This window comes from Cucurbita pepo, chromosome LG14, assembly GCF_002806865.2.
Source record: "Cucurbita pepo subsp. pepo cultivar mu-cu-16 chromosome LG14, ASM280686v2, whole genome shotgun sequence".
Classification (NCBI taxonomy): Eukaryota; Viridiplantae; Streptophyta; class Magnoliopsida; order Cucurbitales; family Cucurbitaceae; genus Cucurbita; species Cucurbita pepo.
In genome coordinates this window covers 2,313,006-2,335,268 of record NC_036651.1, presented here as the reverse complement: position 1 = coordinate 2,335,268, position 22,263 = coordinate 2,313,006, and the positions used below count along the sequence as shown (strand labels likewise).

Sequence of the window (22,263 nt, the reverse complement as noted above, 5' to 3'; positions counted from 1 at the left end):
CATTGAGGGAAGCTCGAAATGGAAAGCCCAAAGAAGACAATATCTGCTAGCGGTGGATCTGGGCGCTTACAAAGCGGTGTGCTAGTGAAGATGCTGGACTCTTAAAGGGAAAGACTATTAGGTCCCCTTACAAAGGTATAGAAACTTCTACCCAGTACACACGTTTTAAAACCACAGTACGTAACGAGCTAAAACGAACAATATCTATGAGATCGAGTAACGAAATTTGTACACATAAAGTCTGAGATGGGCGAGTAATTAAAATTTAAATTTGAAGGGCTATGTTTGGTAATTAATGATTTGTGAGGGGAAAAAATAGGAGAAAAACGTCAAATTTCCAGATATATCAACCAACATTTTAAGAAAAATCACATATTTCACAAAAATTTAAAGAAATGTTGGAAATTTCCTAATAAAACATTAAAGATAAACTTATTTAATTTTTAAACAATTATTTTAAACAAATTAAATCGTTAATATATATAAAAAAAATAACGTAAAATATTGTGAATGTGACGAAATAAACAAATTTTTAATCAATTTATTAATTTATAAATTAAATGTTAGATATTAAAAAGCAAAATTATTTTCCAGTCATATCTGTTCCATTCCAAACTAGTGGACCTTGACGTATAATCGAGTCTTGGGTCACCTTTGAAAGAAATGTTTTAGAAAACATGATCGAATAAATGCGTTGAAAACAATTTAAAATAATTAACCACTAGTCACATCTCTTATGGTACATTCTTAGACATTTTTAAAATTTTTCGAGTGGACTTTATTTTGGCAAGCAGTCATACAATCCCAACGTACGTCGGGTATCTAATTGACACCAAATTTGGTGAGCTTTTATATTTTATATAGATGAACTTAACTCTAAAGTCCAGGTCAAAACTCATATGAAAACCCCGACTTTTGTTAAAAATGTTCGAAATAGTCTTAAACAATTTAAAATATTCTTAACTATTTAGAAAAACACTTTTTTAAATAAAATAAATGTAGAATATTACTTCACACGTTTGCAGGCGTCACTGCAAACGTGTGGGGGAGAGAGTCGGTTACGAGGGAAATCCGCACTAATAAATTTAAACTATAATTAATTAAAATAATAATTTTTATTTTAAAATTTGTGGTATTAATTAGAAGTGTACGTGGTCTGGATTGAGTTAAGCTGGGTTGATTGGATTGATGAGAATCCTACCCGAAAATTTTCACAACCCAACCTAACCCAACCTTCTATTTTTGGGTTGGGTTCTCTGTAAACCCGAATTGCCATTATGACAGACCTTTACACACGATATCTCAATGTTATTTGCAAGTTTTATTCGATTTCAAGTCAACCCGAGTTTTTTATCCTATAAACCAGAAACCGAACCGAGTCACTTCAGATTCAGAGAAAACAACCCAACCCAACCTATAATTCAGGTTGGGATAGTCTGAGTTGTTGGGTTAGATGTACACTCCTAATATCAATTTTTAACCCGAACTTTTAATTTCATCACATTTTACCCTCAACTTAACTAAACATTATAATTTAATTTTATCATGTTACACCATCGACTGTAATTTTATTTTTACGCTTTATTTCATAAGTAGTAATTTTTAATAAATTTTTTAAAATCTTATCAATTTTATAAAATGTTTAAAAATAATAATATTTAAACAAAAATTAACCAAATATAACTCAAATTCAATTAGAAATCAATCCTTGGAGTGTGAAATGAATTAGGTTGGACAAACTTGTTGTTCAAGCAGCCAATTTTTGTTGACAAATTTCACGGTTGAAAAAGGGGTATTTGGCCCAATTTCTGCGTCCAAATCTGCTATAAAAAGGGTTAACAACCATTTTAGGCGCTGAATCTCGTCGCGTCGCCGCCGCTTCCACAACTTATCTCTCAATCGCTGCTTTGGTGGTACGAACACTACTTTTTCTTCTTTATTTCGGTCGTAATTTTGATGCTTGCTGGTTGCTGAACCCGAAAACTAGCTGTTGTTAGTGCTAATGTTGCATTCGGGAAATCGTAGATTAGTTTTTATCTGAAACAGAGGAAAGTTCATGAGGTGTGTTGAGCCATAAAGCGTTCATTTGATTAGGAGCATTTCAGGGTAATGTCTACTTAAGATTGGGAGATGATTGTATTGTTGGTTTAGGGCTATTTGAATCCATTTAGCGTCAATAATGATCTATAATTAGTTTCAACAACTTTAGATGGTTGCTTCTGTGTTATAAAATTAAGAACGAGGAGAAGATGATGATTGAAGCAGGTACTTATGATAATCGGGCATATCTTACTGTTCTCCTGGTGCGGCTAAGTGTAGTTGTGCTGAGTTTCAAGGATATGTCTGTATGATTTACAACACTGCTGTCTGATTTATTCTCTGTTCATTATTTCTTATGTTTAGTGGCCAAAAAAACTGGCCTGACCTTTTCTGTACAAGTCCTATTGGTTATAACTTCAATTGTTGAAGGTTTAGTTGATTTTGAGTTACATCTGGATTTAAATCTCCTAAGCTGAATTTTCATCTATTGTCTATGTAATGAGGTTATACTGGGTGCAGCATTTTGATGTTCATGGAAAGGGAAATAGGATAGGTTTTGAGAATTGGGTGAGGGATGTTCGTGAGATGTGAGATGTGAGATGTGAGATGTGAGATCCCACCTCAGTTAGAGAGGGGAACAAAACATTTCTTATAAGGGTGTGGAAATCTCTCCATAGTAGACAGCTTTTTAAAACTGTGAGGCTGATGGAGATATGTAACGGGCCAAAGCGAACAATATTTTGTAGCGGTGGGCTTGGGCTGTTACAAATGATATTAGAGCCAGACACTAAGTGATATGCCAATGAGGACGCTAGGCCCCCAAGGGGGTGGGGATTCGGGTGGGCTTGGGTTGTTACAAATGGTATCAGATCCAGACACTGAGTGATGTGCCAACGAGTACCCTAGGCTCCCAAGGGGGCGGGGATTGTGAGATCCTATATTGGTTGGAGAGGGGAACGAAGCCTTCCTTATAAGAGTGTGGAAACCTCTCCCTAATAGATAGCGTTTTGAAACTGTGAGATTGATGGCGATACGGCGATACGTAATGAACCAAAGCGGACAATATTTACTAGCAGTGGGCTTGGACTGTTACACGAGATTTGGGTGCAATTTCAATTAGCCATCTAGTTTTGGACATTATCCAGTTAACTTTTACGTGATGTTGTTATATTTTTGTACAACTATGCAGGTTTCAGTTTGAGCACGCTTGCAATGGGGAGAAGACCGGCTAGGTGTTACCGACAGATTAAAAACAAACCATACCCTAAGTCTCGATTTTGTCGTGGTGTCCCCGATCCCAAGATTAGGATCTATGATGTTGGCATGAAAAGGAAAGGAGTTGATGAATTTCCATTCTGTGTCCACCTTGTGAGTTGGGAGAAAGAAAATGTGTCAAGTGAGGCTTTGGAAGCAGCTAGGATTGCCTGCAATAAGTATATGACCAAGTTTGCTGGGAAGGATGCGTTCCATTTGAGGGTTCGGGTTCACCCGTTCCATGTTCTACGTATTAACAAGATGCTTTCGTGTGCTGGGGCTGATAGGCTCCAAACTGGTATGAGAGGTGCATTTGGCAAACCACTAGGAACCTGTGCGAGGGTGGACATCGGTCAGGTTCTCCTTTCGGTTCGCTGCAAGGACAACAACGGACAGAATGCGCAGGAGGCTCTCCGCCGAGCTAAGTTCAAGTTTCCTGGTCGTCAGAAGATCATTGTAAGCAGGAAGTGGGGGTTCACTAAATTCAGCCGAGCTGAGTATCTGAAGTACAAGGCAGAGAACAAGATTCTTCCTGATGGTGTTAACGCAAAGCTTCTTGGTTGCCATGGGCCTCTTGCTAACCGTCAGCCTGGAAGAGCTTTTCTATCTCAAACTGCATAGACTTGGTCATTTGTTTTCTTGTTTAAATTATTTGGAATCGAACTGAGCTTCCTTTTTATGCTGTTTTATCTTCTATCCTACTAGATTTGAGTCTTCTGAAGCTTCTCCAATGATTATAAACTCGTTTGGTTCATAATTCGATTCAACTTAACCAATTGGTTGCTATTGTAGCGACTTAGTGCTTTGTGTCACAGTTTTCATGTCTATCGTGATGTTACGAATGGGTTGGAGTTTAACCATATTTTTTCTGATAAGAGCTTATTGTAATGTTTCAAAAGATTGTTGAGATTTGTTTGTCTGGTAGACTGTACCCTAACTTGTTGATGTAGTTGACCGTGCGATCCCTAACAAAATCTCGGGAGTAGAGAGCTTAGAGGATGATTGATTAGATAGACCTGTTAGAGAACGGTGTCGACTGTGTGATACCTAACGAAATCTTGAGACAGTGGACAAAGATTGATTGTTGCCCTAAAAAGTATGGGGCACTCAAGGCAAGAAGCTTCAGTGTTTGAGTTTGATGTTCTCTAGCTGACTCACTTGAGCTCACAATGCTTGGTAGCTCTCTGTTCACGTGATTGTTTTGCGTTAAACCATATGAATCACTTTTAAAAAATTCGTACGTTTCGTTTCAATTTGGTTTTTACGGTTTCAAGTTCTTTTCATATTAGTTCGTATGATTTTAATATTTTCAATTTAGTCTCCATATCCTAACTCAAATTTCAACAATGGGTCCGTGAACCATTTTCGACTCAAAGGTTCTCTTCTATTTTTTACTATTAATCCGAGCGTAATTTAATTACCGTGTCTAAAACATCAAAAGTTGTTCTAATATATTGTCGAACTAAAATAAAAAGCTAAAATTAAAATTTTAAAGTATAAAGATAAAATCGAACCTAGGGACTAAATTGAAATTTTTTAAAATAATAGGGATGAAATTGAAATTGGCTACGTAAGAACCCAAAATTGTAATTTCACAATTTTTTCTTTTTGAAAACTGTCTCTCTCCTTTCTCCCTCCTCCTACTCTTCTCTTTCCTTCCCGCCGCGCCGTCCCCTCTCCACTCTCTCCGGCGGTCTGGTTCGTTCCGAACACCAAAATTAGCTTTCATAAGCTTCATCTCACCTCTCAAGGCAATATTCTGCACCTGATAGCCCCATCGGTCCCTATCCATTTCCAAGCTAGACCTCTTAAGGTATAACTCGCATTTGAGTTCTGAACTTCTTCGTTATCATTTTCAGTGAGTATTACCGTGGAGATTTTGGTGGTGGATGTAGATGGTGCAGCTGGATTAGCAATGCTTTGAATTGTCTCAAGAGATTCGCATCAACGAGGCAGAGAGAACCGGAGAATTTTGCTCTAAAATGGTTGGGATTTTCAAATCGCTAGGGGGATTCGCGGTTACGCCGCACAAAGTTTCTGTCTGCATACTGCTACAAATATTTGCTCCGCAGGCTAAAACCTCAGTACCTTTTTCTTTTTCATCAGTAGCTCAGCATAATCGTCTTGGTCTGTTCTTGTTGGCTCTCACTAAGGTACTTTACTAGTGTCAACATTAAACTCTGCAATTCTTAGTCCTTACCTTCATAATCATGCTCATGTTTCCAGTGAATGCCTGTTGGTGGTAGTATATATGCTTGTTTAGATGTTATGTAGTGGCATGTTTTATTTTCCAGTCTTGCGATGATATTTTGGAACCAAAACTTGAAGAGCTCATAAATCAATTAAGGGAAGTTGGTGGCTTGCTGGATCATTGGTTGATTGATCATTTAACAAGTAGGCTGTCATCTCTAGCCTCCCCTGATGATTTGTTTAACTTCTTTAATGAGATGCGAGGTTAGTTCTGCAAACCCCTCATTCATTTCTCACCCAAACTTATTTTTTGTCTTCTTTAAGTTCTAATGTATGGCCAATATTACTCTCTTTCATTGTATGATTTAGTTTCTTGTTTTCTCAATTCACCAACCTTGCATCTCACTAAAGAAGTTAAAATCTCGATTTATTCAGGAATCCTTGGAGGTTCGGATTCGGGTGTCATGGAAGATGACCAGATCGTTTTGGACCCCAACAGCAACTTAGGAATGTTCCTTCGTCGCTGTGTTCTTGCCTTCAATGTATTATCATTTGAGGTACTCTAGTTTACTTACTGTCTTCATAGTTAGTACCCCCTTCACTTGTTAATGTTTCGGAAACTGGTTTACTGCAACGGTTGGTGTTTCCAGTGAGAAATAGGAGCCATGGAGTAAATGGCGATAAGAACATTTCCCTCTTTGAGTTTTGTTTTGTTTTGTTTTTGTTTTTTACCTTTTCGTTACGCAATATCTCCTGCATCGTTTGCTTTTAATAGCAATTTCTTTGAATATAAAAATATTTTGAACTTGGGTTTTAGTGTTGCTTTACAAGTTGGATGGTCATTTCTGAAAATTCAATGCAGGGTGTTTGCCATCTTCTGACAAATATAGGAATGTATAGCAAAGAAACTCTTTCAAGTTGTTCCTATGGAGCATCTGAAGTAGATGATACTAGGAATGATTTGGAGACATTGCCGGAATATGAAAATATGGACCTGGAGAATCTTGTTTTTGAAAAGGTTAATGAAGAAATTGAAGCAAAAAAAAGGAGCACTCAGGGCATTTCTTTTCATTTCCATATGTCCGAAGCACTTTCTGGATTGGTTGAAGGTACAGGCACATGTTGTTTACTCATTGGTTCTTTATATGAAAAGACAACTTGGAAAATTAAATAAACCATGTGTATAAATGATCGCAAATATTTCTATGTCATTCGAATAATTTTCTCGAGAGTTTAAACTCTATTTATCATTTTTTTTTGTTTCCATTTATTGATTCCTTCGTCTTCACTCATTCATATCTTTCCCACGTGTTATAGTGGGGAATGATGTACATTACTGCTATAGCAAAATTGGTTTTGGAGGAACTAGTTAACTTTTAGATGAAAAAAGGGAAACAAATTTCATCGGGAACCAACTTTGGCTTGCTTTAAAATTTTAGGTTCTTTGCTCTCTTAAATTCTTTTGTGTATTATAGCATTGTTGCTCTATGCTTTTGTTTGGACGGCTTTTTGTAAGCTCCATCAAAAGGCCTTCTGCTTCAAAATTTTGGTTTCCTGTACAAGCAGTCTATTTTGTCGTGTAAGAAAAAATATACAGGTAAGAGGAGGAAAACCTCAACTTGAGCTCAATGCCTTGACCAGATTAAAGTTAGTGAACGGTTGGATTAGGATAAATGTAATCCTTTAGTCTAATTTAGAACCCTTTGTCTTGAGAATCAATATGTGAAATAACAAAACGCACATAGGAAGAAATGCCGCAAGGATTTGAACTTAGTATTGCATGTTTGACTAACATATTAAACACCCCAAAACCTAATCCTAAGTTGTCAGCTTATGAGAAATTTAATTCTTTTGATATGTTCTCAACATTTGCCCTCAAAGAAGAGGGAGGTCAACTCTTGCCAATTCGGTTCTCTCAAAGAAGAACGATATTTTGGTCCTTACTATACTTTGTAAGTAAGGATATTTGATATGTTCTCATCATTTTGGTCCTTACTATATTTTGTTTCCTTCAAAGAAGAACGATATTAATGCCTTCTTTTAGGTTCCAGCTTACTGCAGGTGGTCCCTTCAAAGATAAAACTGGTATCTTATGGTCTAATGCTGTGAATTCTATTCTTTAGAGGCTTTGATTTGAAGGGAATAGTAGAATCTTCAATGGAGAAGAGACAAGCTGGATTTTTTTTTTGGGATCATCTCAATTTTTTTTGTTTCCTTTCTACATCTTCTTGCCAAGTCCATATGTAATTATGACTTGGCTCAAATTTACACCAATTTAGTACTGAATTAAGCTATAAGGAAGAAAATGGTTATAAAATTCTCATACATTTGAGAGGGCTGAGTTTCGGTGCTTATATCATCAACTACTTAGGGTCTGCAGACCCATTAGCTTCCCCGCATACATAAACTTAATCTGAGATGCCCCAACTCTCTCACAATCTTATGGAAGTGGCTACTAATTTTTGCAACTCCTCAAATTTCCCATAGAATTAAATAATTTAAGCTTCTTATCATAGTTATTAATCTGTATTTCTCAAAATTACAGATGTTGATGTTCCTTCTTTCCCGAAGTGCAAAACTAGCAATAAAGCTAAAGAAGCTTTTTCCTACTCTCACAATCTTTGCAATACCTCGAGAGATATGGATCCCAGTGGTGGTGCATTCCTGAGGACAAATTGGCAGATGCAAGGCTACTTAGATGCACAAGCTGAAACAATTGAAAAGTAAGAGTAAATATGCTTAATCAACCCAGAAAATGTTGTTCCTTGCTATAACACTAATCGAATTTTAAAAATTGGTGCAGGCTTGGAAGCTTATTTTCTCTGAATGCTTTTGAAATGGTTCTTAAACAGCTCCAAAAAATGGCACCTGAACTCCATCGAGTAATTGAATCTTTTTCCAATATTTTCATGATTATTTACTATATTAGATTTCTTTTAACATGTGAACTGCCCTATTTATCTCGGTTGAAATCGGATGCAGGTTCACTTTCTGCGTTATTTGAACACCCTTTCTCATGATGATTATTTTTCTGCTTTGGAAAATGTCCACCGCTATTTCGACTACAGGTAAGCAACTAACAATGCCTTTTCCTTTCATAGGTTAGTTGATGATTTCCCTAGCCAATATGATCACTCTTTCCTTTGAGTGAAGAGATATAATGCATTGTTTAATATGGAGAACTATTATCAATAAAATGAACATTTTCTTTCACATTGCTCTTCTGTTATCTTTTCTCACCTTCTAGCCTTTGGACATACTGTCGTCTGTCAGAATGAAGGCTAGGGGATGGGGGAGAAGTATATAAATGACGGGGAGTTTCAATTATTAAAAAGGATGCAATGAAACATTTTTTTTTTTTTGGGGGGGNCTATGTCCGAACTTTTTTCTTATTTCTTTCCCTTGACTTTTGCCACAAAAGTGCAGGGACTGAAGGATTTGATTTTGTCCCTCCTGGATCTGGCTGCAACAGCTTTGGTAGATATGAAATTGCTTTATTATGTTTAGGGATGATGCATGTTCACTTCGGGCATCCAAAGCAAGCTTTAGAGGTCAGTTTCTCTTTTCCACCAATTACCAATATTCAAGTATCTTCTCTAATCACGAGGCTAGAATTTTAGCAAATGAATATTTTATGTTGCTCTAGTTAACTAATAGTTATTCGTTTTGTTTTTTTGGATAATCGTCAGGTTTTGACTGAAGCAGTCCATGTATCGCAACAGGTAAATTTCATTTGCATTTATGATTCTCTAAGTATTGATATGGAGGAAATAGTCTTGGAGCTCTAAAGAACAAACTAATGAATTCACTTAGATAATTTCGGAGTGAATCTTTGACTTCTCTATATGAGATAGATATTTAAAGGCATGATCATATCTAAACTTCGAATATTCTTTGCAGCAAAGCAACGATACATGCCTCACATATACCTTAGCAGCTATAGGAAATTTGTTATCTGAAAGTGGTTTCTCACGCACTAGTGGAATACTCGGGTCATCCTATTCACCTTTAATGAGCATGGGAATTTCACTATCTGTCCAACAACAATTGTTTGTGCTTTTGACGGAGTCTCTAAGAAGAGCTGAAAGTTTGAAGTTGAAACGATTAGTAGCCTCCAACCATCTTGCTATGGCTAAATTTCATTTGATGGTAACAACTTTGCATTTTATAGATTCTTTCTGTTAATTTATGTTTATTTTGTACACATGGTTTGCGTATTGGTATTACCAGTTCACCTCATGCTTCTGCCTTTATGACTTTCAAAAACCAAAACAACCTCCAAAAAAATCCAGTTAAACCAACTGAAACCAACTATAAATCACTTTAACCGACTAAGCCAACCAAAACTAACACCGACCGAATAACTAAATTTTTTGTTCTTTTAAAAATTAACATAAAACTGAATTGACTGACCCTACTTGGCCAAACTGACTAAATTGTATTATTTTCTTTGGGTTGCAACCACACTGGAGGAATTCTGAAAGATAAGGAAAATAAAGCAGACTTGAGAGATATTTCTTAAAAGTTATTTTTCTACGAGTACATTCCCAACATTTCCGGGATAGGAAAAAAAAAAAAAAAAACAGGACACCCTATTTATTCGGTTGTTGGCTACTGTTAAGTCCAAATACTAGTTTTATTGATTGCTAGTGGGGATTGTTTTTTCTGATTCACTGAAACAGTGTGGATTCCTTATACCTGTCTGCTGTGTGCTATGACTGAAAAAAATCAGTGCTTACTTATTCATGTTGAACGTACTGAGAGAGTAGGGAAATCTCCTTATTCATTAACTATTGGCGGGTTGTAAATTATTTGCAGCATGTGCAAAGACCTCTTCTGTCATTTGGTCCAAGAGCTTCTTCAAAGCTTAGAACTTCTCCAATAAGTGTCTGTAAGGTAACGTTTAACACAATGATTATCTTTCATTGTTTCCATTACTAGATACTTTGTTTAAATTATTATTTTCATTATTTATTTATTTTTTTAAATGGAAAAAAGGATTATCTTCATGTAGATTTATGTGTGTGTCTATATCTATTGAGGAGGATATTATTTTCTATTTTATTCTGATACTTGCATTTAATTCTGACAGGAGTTAAGGTTGAGTAATCATTTAATTTGTCAATATGGCACTGAAAGTTCTACAAAGACAACAGATGGATCCTTTAGCACTACATGGCTTAAGAATTTACAAAAGCCTGCGGGTTCACATGTATTGTCTAGAGACCCTGAATCGGGGAATAACTCGAGTGAATTACCATTTTTTGCACAACCCACCTCAATTCCTGGATCTGTCTTACAGTTATTAGGCTCTTCATACTTGTTACGAGCAAGTGCCGCTGAGCTATATGGCAGGTGATCTTAACAAGGGCCTCTCTCTCTTATAGTACTTTTGTGTGCGTGTGCGTGTTTGTATATTTTGTAGATCAAATTGCAAAACTCAGATTATTATCTCTGCTCCCGTACTTTAATTTTAACTACTGGTTGTAATTGAATTTAATTTTAGCAATTCTATGTGTTATTTTAATTTTCTCTTCCTGTTTGTTCCCCAATCCCTCGAAATAATTATTCAGTCTGCAATTGTTTTGCTGCCTGACCATTTTTCTGCCCTGGCCATTTCAGTGCTCCTCTTGCACGAATAAACGCCCTTCTTTATGCAACTTGTTTTGCAGACGCATCAAGGTAATTTCTAACTTATAAGGTATTTTTTAATATTCTAAATTATTCTTCATTAAAATTGTTAAAGACCTTTCGTTTCTTTTTGGGGTCATATAGTTCATCTGATGCATCATTGGCGTATGTGAAACTCATACAACATTTGGCAATTTTTAAAGGATACAAAGGTCAGGGAAAATGCTTCATTGACACATTTCATTTACTATTTCTCTACCTGTAATAAGGCATCAAGTTACCATTATGTTGGCAAGGTAGCTTAGCCACCCCCTCCTGCTTTGTGATTGCACATGCACGAACAAACTGACACTTGGACATGCTCTCCCGTACCATGAGGTGCATATGGTGGTCATGATTTATAACTCTGTGCTTTTCCTTTAACAGAGGCCTTTAGTGCACTTAAAGTAGCAGAAGAGAAGTTCTTGTCGCTCTCAAAGTCACGGATTTTACTATTAAAGTTACAGCTCGTTCACGAGCATGCTCTACACAGGTAATCTCTAGTGATATGATGATTATTTACCGTTTGCCTAGTTATTACCTTTACTAAATTTTTCGTATCCTTCCATTAGAGGTTGTTTGAAGCTTGCCCAGCAGGCTTGTAATGAAATTGGGGTTCTAGCCTCATCTGTTACTGGTGTGGATTTGGATCTGAAGACAGAGGCGAGTTTTCGTCATGCTCGAACATTGCTTGCAGCAAACCAGTTCAGTGAGGTTAGAACTTCTGAAACTAAGCTGATGTTTCCATGTTTGGTTGTGTAGAAATAGTTCTGTTTCAGCAAATTGTGGGAACATATCATATTATTTTGCGAACATCAATTCTATAGTTCTTGTATTGGGGAAGTTATATGGAAAAGATATCCAATTCTTTGGAAAAACAGTAGCACAGCTTATTTTATGACATATCTCTCAATTTCTTGATTTCTTTCTCCCTAAATTGCCTTAGAAGTGACTATTATTGTTATTATTCTTGCAGGCAGCTCGTGTAGCACACTCCCTTTTCTGTTTGTGTTATAAATATAATCTACAGGTCCAGAATGCTTCTGTTCTTCTTTTGCTGGCTGAAATACACAAGGTAAACTTAAAGATCGTGTGTTTTTTAACCACCATTTTGTGATAAGAAAATAAATTGTGTGCGTTCATTTTCTTTTCATAAGCCAGTATAAAGTCCTTATTGACTCCCTTCCCTCCAGAAATCAGGCAATGCTGTTGTAGGTCTTCCTTATGCTTTGGCAAGCCTTTCCTTTTGCCAGTCATTTAACCTTGATCTTCTAAAAGCATCAGCCACTCTGACAATTGCCGAGTTATGGCTCTCACTTGGGCCTAGCCATTCAAAAAGGGCTTTGAATCTTTTACATGGAGCTTTCCCGATGATTCTTGGTCATGGAGGTTTGGAGCTCCGAGCTCGTGCTTTTATAGTCGAAGCGAAATGCTACCTCTGTAGTCCAAGCTTTTCAGGTACTCCTGACATGGTCGTAATCGTTCTTAGAAATTCTTACCTGCAATATTTCATTTTCCCCTTATAGAACCATACTTCAAAAAATGAACTTTGTCTTGGCTGAATTTTCTCATCGAACAGTTTCTAAAGACCCGGAGGTTGTGTTGGATCCTTTGAAGCAAGCGTCCGAAGAGCTTCAGTTGTTGGAGGTATGTTACTAGTTATAAACGAACGCACTTTAAGAGTTTCAATTAGGAAGGAAGAACGATTTAACCTTTCGCAAATTTCTCGATTGAATTTTCCGTCTCTTGTTACCCCTCCCGAATGTGCAAAAAATACATGTTCTTGTCATGCCATATTTGAAAATCTTGTATTTAGAGATCATTGCACTGAGAAATTTCAAAGAGATCAATAAACTTAACAGAAGATTGTTCTTGTCATGCCATATTTGAAAATCTTGTATTTAGAGATCATTGCACTGAGAAATTTCAAAGAGATCAATAAACTTAACAGAAGATTTTGCGTTTGATTGTAGCAACTTTATTAGCATCAATGCTTCTGCTTTGCATTCCTTTTGTTTATCTGTTATTGATCAGTAGACTCTTTCTCTGTTGTTCTCTCCAAGTATCATGAAATGGCAGCCGAAGCTTTCTATTTAATGGCAATGGTATTTGACAAATTGGGGCGGCTTGATGAAAGGGAAGAAGCGGCAGATTCTTTCAAGAAACATATTATGGCTCTCGAGAATCCTGAGGAAACAGACAGTTCTCTGCTCAATGTATCATGACAACAAGTACCATGCTTGATGCTGTAATGTATTCATTTATGTTTATTTCTTACAGAAATTCCACAACCTCTTGTTGAAGCTTGACAATTACCCGAGTTATTGACAAAATGTGATTCCCAAAATGCCAAAAAAGAAGTAATCTTATCTAGATCTTTCTCGATGCGAAGTTGTGTTGGAAAAAGTTCATTAGGCGTCGGGAGAAGCTGGAGCACACATTTTACATGTTCCGCTTCTCTCGACGCAAATTAGTGTTGTGTTGTCTTTTCCTTTCTCACCACATAATTGTTGAGAGGGAGTCGCACATTGGCTAATTAAGGGAGGGAGTGATCATGAGTTCATAAATAAGGAATACATCTCTATTGCTATTAGACAATTTGGGGAAGCCAAAACAAAGCCATGAGAGCTATTGCTCAAAGTAGACAATATCATACTATTGTGGAGAGCCGGGTTCCTTACATAGCATCAGAGTCATGCCCTTGACTTAGCATTGTCAATAGAATCCTCAAATGTCGAACAAAGAAATTGGGACCCCTCAAAAGTATAGTTAAAAGTGACTCAAGTGTCGAACAAAGGATGTACATTGTTCGAGGGCTCCAGAGTCGAGCCTCAATTAAGGGGAGGTTGTTCGAGGGCTCCATAGACCTCAGAGGAGGCTCTATGGTGTACTTTATTCGAGTTGAGGGGAGTCGCACGTTGGTTAATTAAGGGAATAATCATGAGTTTATAAATAAGGAATACATCTACATTAGTACGAGGCCTTTTGGGAAGCCTAAAGTAAAGCCACGAGTGTTTATATTCAAAGTAGACAATATCATACCATTACAATATCATATCATTGTGGAGAGTCTGGTTCCTAACAATAACCTACTAATGTAGATATTTCAGGGTTATGTGCAGATATTTGAATTGTAACCTCCCGGTCAGCTTTGCCTCACACGGCACACCGTGATAGCCTCCTTATATCCACATAAAAGAGAAACACCATATTCATTCTTGGGAAGAAATGAAGTTTCAAGGTGGTTTCCTTGTACACCAAAAGTCAAATGAGAGAAGAAAAAACTTGCAGTTCTTTTCACTCATGAAGTTGACCATTGGTATAAAGCAAATCAGAGAAAATTGAGATCCAAAACGTTAAAAATGGAAGTTTATGGTATAGTTCTTTTGAGCTGCAGTCCTATAATATCCAGTTTGTTCATTCTTTGCTGTCTTCATGCACTTGAGACCCGTGCAAAGAAGAAGGAAGCTGCAAGACGACCCTCCACATGCCCTGATGTTGAGCTCGGACACGCCACTCATCCAACCAAACAAGCTGCAGCCGCTCACGGCAGCGATGGTGGAGACAGTGCCGGCTGCGGCGCTGACTGTGGCGGAGGCTGTGGTTGTGACGATTGATCATGACATACCATGTAACACTGTTTTGAATTCCCCTTCTTCTGCTTACATTTGTTCTTCCCTCTCTAATGTGAAAATATAATTACATTTGTGTCGGGTCCGTTTCTGGTTTCGTGTTCTTGTTTTATCTATGCTTAAAAACGGTAATTTGTTGTAAGAGTTCGAAACTCGACTTTGTTTTATTGTTTAGATTCTTGAAGACGTTTTGTTCGTACTTGTTAAAGACGTCATTGAAGATGAGATGTGTTGTTTTTCTAAGCTAGCTCCGAGAATATTTTTAATTTTATAGCGTCAAATAATGATTACTTTGATCGGGTCTTTTTTTCTAATAAATTATTAGATAATTACTTAATTTACAATCAATTAAATAAAATTAAATATTCAATGAGCATGCTTTCTAATACCAACACCGGTCCTTGTATGTTTTGTTCTCTTACATGCACCATAAGAAAATTTTCAGAAGGTCATCTAATATAGAATTATTCTAAGTAAAATACGCTTAACTATGAATTTCGTATGCTGGAGCCACCGAGAAAGAAAGTACACCTTATTTTTTCTAAGATGCATGCGGGTGAAGACAAACTATGTCGGAAGAACTCGTGTTGGTCTGTGAGAATAATCTTCATTCTTAGAACCGAAGAGTATATATATATATATATATATATATATATATATATATATTATTCATCCACGGGGATAAATTCTCTATTCTAACAATGGGATATAATAATTAGTTTGACATCGTCTTTTTTTAAATAAATTATTAAGCAATTATTTACATTATAATAACTTCGAAATTTAAAAAGTAGAGGTGCATTTTACGCATTATTTGAAGTCTATCTCGAATAATTTATCTTATAATAAAATATACGAAACAATAAAAGTAACATTTTAATTCTACGGGAAGCTTTTTAGTATATTACGTCTTAAGACCTGATTTTACTAAATTCGTTTATATTCTCGATTTTATCAAATACAAAAAGTGATTAATTAATTTGTTCGGTAATTACTTTTAATGATCTTAAAATCGATCCCGAGCGGAGAAAAATTTGTTTAATTTTGTGTGGTTGAGGTTTGCATGTGGACTTAGGTCATTATTTACCTTGGAATATATTTAATATGCAAATTTCTTAGTTTCTTATATAAAGACTTGTCATTACATGACATGGCCATAGACTTTGACAAAAACGTTGACTAAATAAATAATTATTATTATATATATATATATATTCAAAATTATTAGAAACTTTGGGAGAAAAATCCTTAAAAATATTTTTTAATTTTTATATTTATCATCACATTAATTTTAAATTCCATTCAAATTTAGAATCGTGCACCCAAAAGACCAAAAGACCCTATGAAACTTCACTGTCCATTGAGATCGACTTTGGGCCTTTCCTGCTCAGATTAGTTGGAAGGCGAAGAAGACCCCTTTCCAAAAGGGCCCGAGCCATCAGTGAGATGCTAGAATTCTAACCTTGTGTCATGACCTATAGACCAAGGGACAGTCTCAAGTAGACGGTTTCTATGGGGTGTAGTCTCTCATAAGGTAATGGAGGCGTGCAAGATTTCCTCGTGCCAGACGGAGATCGACACTTGAGTGTAAAGGCAGAAGGAAGCTTGACTACAAGACCCATCAGTGAGCCGGGATGAATATCAAACCATTAACTTTTAGATGATAACTAGTGTCTTATCCCCTAAACTATATTTGTCTTAACGAAGAACGATATAATAATTATTTGGTTGATTCCGAGAAACAAAAATGAAACTCGAAGATAGTTTCATTAAAATACCAAAAGTCAACTAAATGGTTCGAAAAAATCTTCCCCCTCTTAACTTCTTCATCACTCAATCATTGCCATTGACTTGTTCTTGGGGATTTGGTGGCTTAAGCATTAGATTGGCCACTTCATATAAAACCACATAAACTTGAACACATTTTTGGGCAATCTGATTGGTTAAGTCCCAAAAGTAGAGATGAGAACTTACGCCATTGTTCTTATAACATGCGGGTGTGTGATAGCGAGTGCAGTGATTTTATGGTGTGTTTGTAGCTATGGAGGCCGTAAGAAGAAGAAAGCAGCGCCACCCACGTACACATCTAGTGCTCTTAGGCCAACGCCAAGGCCAAGCCGTGACCTTGAACTTGGGGAAGCTAAGAATGGTGGGATGACTATTCTTGCTGGGGCTGCTGCTGGCTTAGCTACTGCAGCTGTGGTTACCAGTTTAAGCAATGATGGTGGTGGAGGAGGAGGAGGAGAGGAAGGGGGAGGTGATGGTGGCGGTGGTGATGGCGGTGGTGGTTGTGGAGGTGGATGTGGTGGGGGCTGTGGCGGTGGTTGTGGTGGTGGCTGTGGTGGTTGATATAAAAGTGTTTGATGTAAAAGTGTTTTGGTTTCCTTTGTGGGTTTGTTTCAATTTCTGTTTTTTGCATCTTTTCTTTCCTAATAACAAACATTGTGTGTATAATCTTTAGCAATTTCATTTATTTGTCTTTTTTGAGTTTTTTCTTTCGGACTTTCTCTCAAGGTTTTTAAAACGTGTGTTAGAGAGAGATTTTCATACTCTTATAAAAAATGTTTTGTTCTTCTCCCCAACTGATGTGAGATCTCACACGGGCACTAAGGTTCTAGTACTATTTAGGTACGAAGAACTCCTAGAACAACTGCAATGAGTATAAATCTTACTAACCGACCTAAACGACGAACGTATAAGATTTTATTTACGTCGTAGTTGGGAACTAATGATTGATTCTATCTATTAAAAAAGTTAAATTATATGTTTTATGAACTTCAAAAAAAAAATTCTTATCCTCATAAAACGAAAAGTTATTTATTTTAGTTCAACACGTAAGTCGAAAAGATTCTTCGAACCCATAGCTCATAAATTAAAGAAATAATTAGTTAAATTCTTCTCAAGTTGACAAAGATGTTAAATATACAAAAGTATACTACGTAACTTATATAATACGTCTCAATCATTCAATCATTCAATATTACGATCATAGACTTCTTAGTACATATTCTTTTAATCCATAAAACTATCATAAATGAATGAATGAAAATTCCAATTTAATTTGAAAACAAACCTTCAAGTCTTTTAATTTCTTCAACATATTAGATTGATGAACTGATGAGATTTGTTTTTTTTTTTTAACCATTATTTTGTTTTGGGCCATCAGATTGGTGCTGGTTTTAATGTTCAAATCGGGGCTCTAAACGGAAGGAAACAACAAGACCTGCAAAGACAACTAATGCTTCAAGCTCGCCCCTGACGTGCAGTGATGCTCATTTTGGGTGTAGCAGCTGCTGCTATAGCTACTACACCTCGACCCCCATCTCTGGAGGCACTTCGAACCACTTCAAACGGTCTTGTCTTTGTTGCACACTCCGATCCCCATCTCTTGAGGCACTTCGAACCACTTCAAACGGTTTTGTCTTTGTTCCACACCCGATCCCCCATCCCCTAAGGCACTTCGAACCACTTCCAACGGTCTTGTCTTTGTTCCACACCCTGATCCCCATCCCCTGAGGCATTTCGAACCACTCCAAACGGTCTTGTATTTGTTCCACACCCTGATCCCCATTCCCTGAGGCACTTCGAACCACTTCAAACGGTTTTGTCTTTGGTTCACACCCAGATCCCCATCCCCTGAGGCACTTCCACCACTTCAAACGGTCTTGTCTTTGTTTCACACCCCGATCCCCATCCCCGGTGGCACTTTGAACCACTTCAAACGATCTTGTCTTTGTTTCACACCCCTATCCCCATCCCCTGAGGCACTTCGAGCCACTTCAAACGGTCTTGTCTTAGTTCAACACCCCAATCCCCATCTCCTGAGGCACTTCGAACCACTTCAAACAGTCTTGCCTTTGTTCCACACACCGATCCCCATCTCTTGAGGCACTTCAAACCACTTCAAACGGTCTTGTCTTCGTTTGGCTGCCGATAGGAACATTCAGGAGGTGGAAATATTGAACTATTAGAGTTACAAATTTTCTATATTGCAGCTTTAGCTCGTAACAATGGCTTTGGTTTTTCTCCTAAACCTCGTAAACAAGGAAGGACTCAAGATTAATTCGACTGACCTAAACTCTGTCTTCGTCTTCTTCCTTTTCCTCTCCCTTCAAACGTTGGACTTCACGGTCTCTTTTCTTTTCTTTCTCTTTTGCTCTCATTCTCTTCTCCTTTTTCGTCAGTTCCAGGAGCTGTCCAACCCCTATCAAAACCCCAATCAACGACCGAGAAAATCTCAAGTCGTCTCTCTAAGCCGGATTGAATCTCCTATTTCTGCTGCCAGTGCGTGTATAATTTCCGTCATCTCTTCGATGTCTTTGTGGGATCGATCTCCTGCATAGAACAGATGGATTTTATCCTTAACTATTATCCAACTACAACCTGGACTCTTCTTTATCCCTTTCGATATCTTCATCGACCTTATAACCTCATCTTTCCGCTTATCACCTGAAACAGAGTGTAAATTAGATAAAATCACGTAAGGTGTTGCACTATTAGGTTCCAGTTCAAAGAGATTATGAGCTGCAAGCTCTGCAACATCAAGACGCAGATGGGTCCAGCTTGCTCCAAGCATTGCTCCCCAAACACCCTCGTGAGGATCAAATGGCATAGAAGAAATCAAATCAACTGCTTCATTGAACCTCCCAGCTCGGCAAAGAAGATCAACCATGCACGCATAGTGATCTACATGAGGTTGAATATTATACAATGAACTCATTAGATTAAAGAATCTCCATCCCTCTTCCACAAATCCCACATGAACGCATGCCGAAAGAACGCCTAGAAACGTGATCTGATTAGGTTCCAGGTATTCGTCCTGCATTTTCGTGAATAACTTCAGTGATTCTTTCCCAAGTCCATTCTGAGCTAGCCCAGTGATAATGGAATTGTAAGTAACAACATTAGGAGCCTCAATATAATAGAACATCCTCAATGCATCACCCACATTTCCACACTTTGAATACATAGAAACTAGAGAGTTTTGGATTGATAAATCATATTCCATACTCATCTTTGTCACAAGAGCATGGAACTGCAACCCTTGGCTTAATATTGCTACACCTGCGGCAGCACTAAGCACACAGCTCAAAGTGAGTGGATTTGGCTTGATTGCTTTCTGAAGCATCTCAATAAACCAATGGAAAGCTGTCTCGTATTCCTCATTGCTCACGAGCCCTGAAATTACAGCAGTCCAAGCAATATCATCCTTCTCAGGCATCATTTGAAACAAACCAATGGATTTATCAATCATCCCCTTGCTGGCAAATCCAGAAATCAAAGTTGTCCAGGAAACGACGTCCTTTTGTGGCATATTCTCGAATAGAAAGAAAGCTTTTTCGATGTCCCCGGATTGAACATAACCTGCAATCAAAGAATTCCATGTAACTATATCTTTCTGAACCATTAAATCAAATATTGTAGCAGCTGCATTAATAGAATGACATCTAGAATACATCGCAATCATAGAATTGGCTAGATAAGCATCGAAGTCGAGCCCCAAGGACAGAACCAATCCATGGATCTGAATTCCTTCTCTATATCGATCCAAACAACCACAGGCTTCAAACAAAACAGTCAAGGTAGTTGCATTAACCTCCACCCTTTCCCTTCTCATATTTAGAAACAATGTGAAACCATCTTTAAAATTTCCCATCTTCATATACCCATTAATCATTGTTGTCCAAGTAACCACATTTCTTTCAGGCATTTTGTCAAACAGCTTTCTAGCATCAACAATCTTCCCAACTTTGCAGAGCCCATCAATCATGGAGCTCCAAGAAACCACACCTTTTTCTTCCATGCCATCAAAGATCCGAACCGCATCTTCTATTCTCCCCGCCTTCAAATACCCATTGATTAACACATTAGACGACACCATACCCGGATTTTCCCAATGCAACTTTTCGGCCATCTCAAACATTCCAACACGCACAAACCCAGTGATCATGGTAGCATAGGAAACAGAATTACGCTGAGGCATGCTAGAAAACAACTCAAAAGCCTCATTTACCATGTTCCTCCGATGATAAGCCGTAATCATCGCATTATAGGATGCAATACTTCGGTCCGGCATTTTGTCGAACACTTCCTGGGCTTTATTTATTTCGCCGTTTTCAGCGTATGCAGTGAGCATAGCAGTCCAGGAGACGGTGCTCTTATGAGGCATACGATTGAAAACGGACTCTGCTTCCTTAATACACCCATTCCTTCCAAGTTTTGTGATCTGAGAGTTGCAGTAGACGAGAAACTTACCGCTTTTCTGGGTTCTAGCAGAGTCAAAACTTTCCCGATTTTGAAGATTTTGGGTCGAAAAATTGAAGGGATGAAGCTTGAAATTGTAAGGGGGAAATTGTTTGAAGACAAGGGTGACGGTTGATTTTGCCGCCATGCTCCGGAAAGCTTCATGCTTGACGAAGGAGAACATAAGCTCTGCAACCCAACGCTCGAACAAAGTCTATGGAGGCGCTTTCTATTTTACCGGGAAAAAAAAAAAAAAAAAAAAAAAAAAAAAAAAAAAAAANAAAAAAAAAAAAACTAAATATTTGTTCAATAATATTCTGTTTTTTTTTAATTAAAAAATTAAATTTATTTACCACCTTTCCTTTCCTTTTAATTTCTAATATACTTTCAAATTTTTTTTTTTAAATCATAGCTAAATTGTGAAATTATGCGCAAATATTCATTAATATCTCTATTTTAAATAAAAAGAATATTTATAATAATATGAAGTATACTTTAACATTTAAGTTTAATTAATTAAAATTTTCTAATAAAAAAAATTATCTCGATTAAAAATGGAGATATCCACCTATACCGAAAACCGACACAGTCAGGTTGATCCATATTAATACCCTATTCGATAACTATTTAATTTATCCTCGGAATCCGAAAAGAAAACAGAGAGAGAACTTCTTGTTTCAGTGACAGAGAGAAAAAGACTAAATAAATAGGATTTTCAGTCTCATTCACATCAATTGAAGCAGGCAGTAAGGGCGCGGAAGCTACCCTTTGACGAATGCAAGCAAGGTCGTTACTCTCTGTTGGCGGCAAGGAAGGAGGCATTGGAAATCAGACTAGACCATAAGTTAAGAGGCATTCGGGACCTGCCTAATATCTTTATCTGAAGGAAGGCTAACTCGTCTTCTGATACAAGTCACCCAAAGGTCACATGCGATTTGTTCAAAGAAAAGGAATGAGAATGGGAGCTGAGAAAGAAGGGAAAAAAGAGAGGGTCCGAAGGAGGTGCTCCTAGAGCTACTTACTCATTCATGAACCTGATTGAACTCGGTAAGTAAAGACAAGACAGACTATTTCTTCTTTCTCGGCCACAATCCACTGTGTGCTCTTTCCGCCGAGTTAGTGGTTATGCTAGCGGATTACTTTTCACGACTTAAAACATCTATTTCTATAGAAAATAGATAACAAAAAAAAAAAAAAAAAAAAAAAAAAAAAAAAAAAAAAAAAAAAAAAAAAA

At 37.2% G+C, this 22,263-nt stretch overlaps 4 protein-coding genes across 5 annotated transcripts; 3 read left to right on the top strand and 1 right to left on the bottom strand.

The window, feature by feature from the left end:
• The first annotated feature begins 1,732 nt into the window (after positions 1-1,732).
• Positions 1,733-4,106, top strand: LOC111810926 (60S ribosomal protein L10-like). The gene is made up of 2 exons (XM_023697775.1): positions 1,733-1,913; positions 3,230-4,106. Exon 2 carries the CDS (start codon positions 3,253-3,255, stop codon positions 3,913-3,915), a length of 663 nt encoding a protein of 220 aa, XP_023553543.1. The 5' UTR covers positions 1,733-1,913; positions 3,230-3,252; the 3' UTR covers positions 3,916-4,106.
• An 809-nt stretch (positions 4,107-4,915) lies between these two features.
• On the top strand, positions 4,916-13,527 carry LOC111810661 (anaphase-promoting complex subunit 5). Of its 2 annotated transcripts, XM_023697404.1 has the most exons (21): positions 4,916-5,107; positions 5,190-5,447; positions 5,589-5,748; positions 5,920-6,041; positions 6,347-6,593; positions 8,030-8,207; positions 8,288-8,366; positions 8,467-8,552; positions 8,906-9,035; positions 9,174-9,206; positions 9,385-9,633; positions 10,303-10,380; positions 10,577-10,839; positions 11,107-11,166; positions 11,260-11,327; positions 11,542-11,647; positions 11,727-11,868; positions 12,131-12,229; positions 12,348-12,612; positions 12,734-12,801; positions 13,218-13,527. In XM_023697404.1, the coding sequence occupies exons 2-21, from the start codon at positions 5,277-5,279 to the stop codon at positions 13,377-13,379; spliced, it is 2,766 nt and encodes a 921-aa protein (XP_023553172.1). In that variant the 5' UTR covers positions 4,916-5,107; positions 5,190-5,276; the 3' UTR covers positions 13,380-13,527. The 2 variants fall into 2 exon arrangements, with proteins under 2 accessions (XP_023553172.1, XP_023553173.1); XM_023697405.1 differs by lacking the exon at positions 4,916-5,107 and having other exon boundaries at positions 5,155-5,447.
• A 3,221-nt stretch (positions 13,528-16,748) lies between these two features.
• LOC111810393 (glycine-rich protein DOT1-like) lies at positions 16,749-17,135 on the top strand. Its single transcript, XM_023697100.1, has one exon. The coding sequence runs from the start codon at positions 16,749-16,751 to the stop codon at positions 17,133-17,135; it is 387 nt and encodes a 128-aa protein (XP_023552868.1).
• Positions 17,136-17,793: 658 nt separating this feature from the next.
• LOC111810190 (pentatricopeptide repeat-containing protein At1g53600, mitochondrial) lies at positions 17,794-21,256 on the bottom strand. The gene is made up of 2 exons (XM_023696800.1): positions 18,860-21,256; positions 17,794-18,713 (listed from the first exon to the last, which is right to left on the bottom strand). Exon 1 carries the CDS (start codon positions 21,211-21,213, stop codon positions 19,024-19,026), a length of 2,190 nt encoding a protein of 729 aa, XP_023552568.1. The 5' UTR covers positions 21,214-21,256; the 3' UTR covers positions 17,794-18,713; positions 18,860-19,023.
• Between the last annotated feature and the right edge of the window lie 1,007 nt (positions 21,257-22,263).

What these genes read in the sequence shown, in the direction of transcription:
- LOC111810926 (XM_023697775.1), top strand. Translation starts at nt 3,253, where the DNA reads ATGGGGAGAAGACCGGCTAGGTGTTACCGACAGATTAAAAACAAACCA.
- LOC111810661 (XM_023697404.1), top strand. Translation starts at nt 5,277, where the DNA reads ATGGTTGGGATTTTCAAATCGCTAGGGGGATTCGCGGTTACGCCGCAC. An exon ending in TGCTGGCTGAAATACACAAG is followed by an intron (nt 12,230 to 12,347) that starts GTAAACTTAAAG and finishes CCTTCCCTCCAG; the next exon opens with AAATCAGGCAATGCTGTTGT. An exon ending in CTGTAGTCCAAGCTTTTCAG is followed by an intron (nt 12,613 to 12,733) that starts GTACTCCTGACA and finishes CTCATCGAACAG; the next exon opens with TTTCTAAAGACCCGGAGGTT.
- LOC111810393 (XM_023697100.1), top strand. Translation starts at nt 16,749, where the DNA reads ATGAGAACTTACGCCATTGTTCTTATAACATGCGGGTGTGTGATAGCG.
- LOC111810190 (XM_023696800.1), bottom strand. Translation starts at nt 21,213, where the DNA reads ATGTTCTCCTTCGTCAAGCATGAAGCTTTCCGGAGCATGGCGGCAAAA.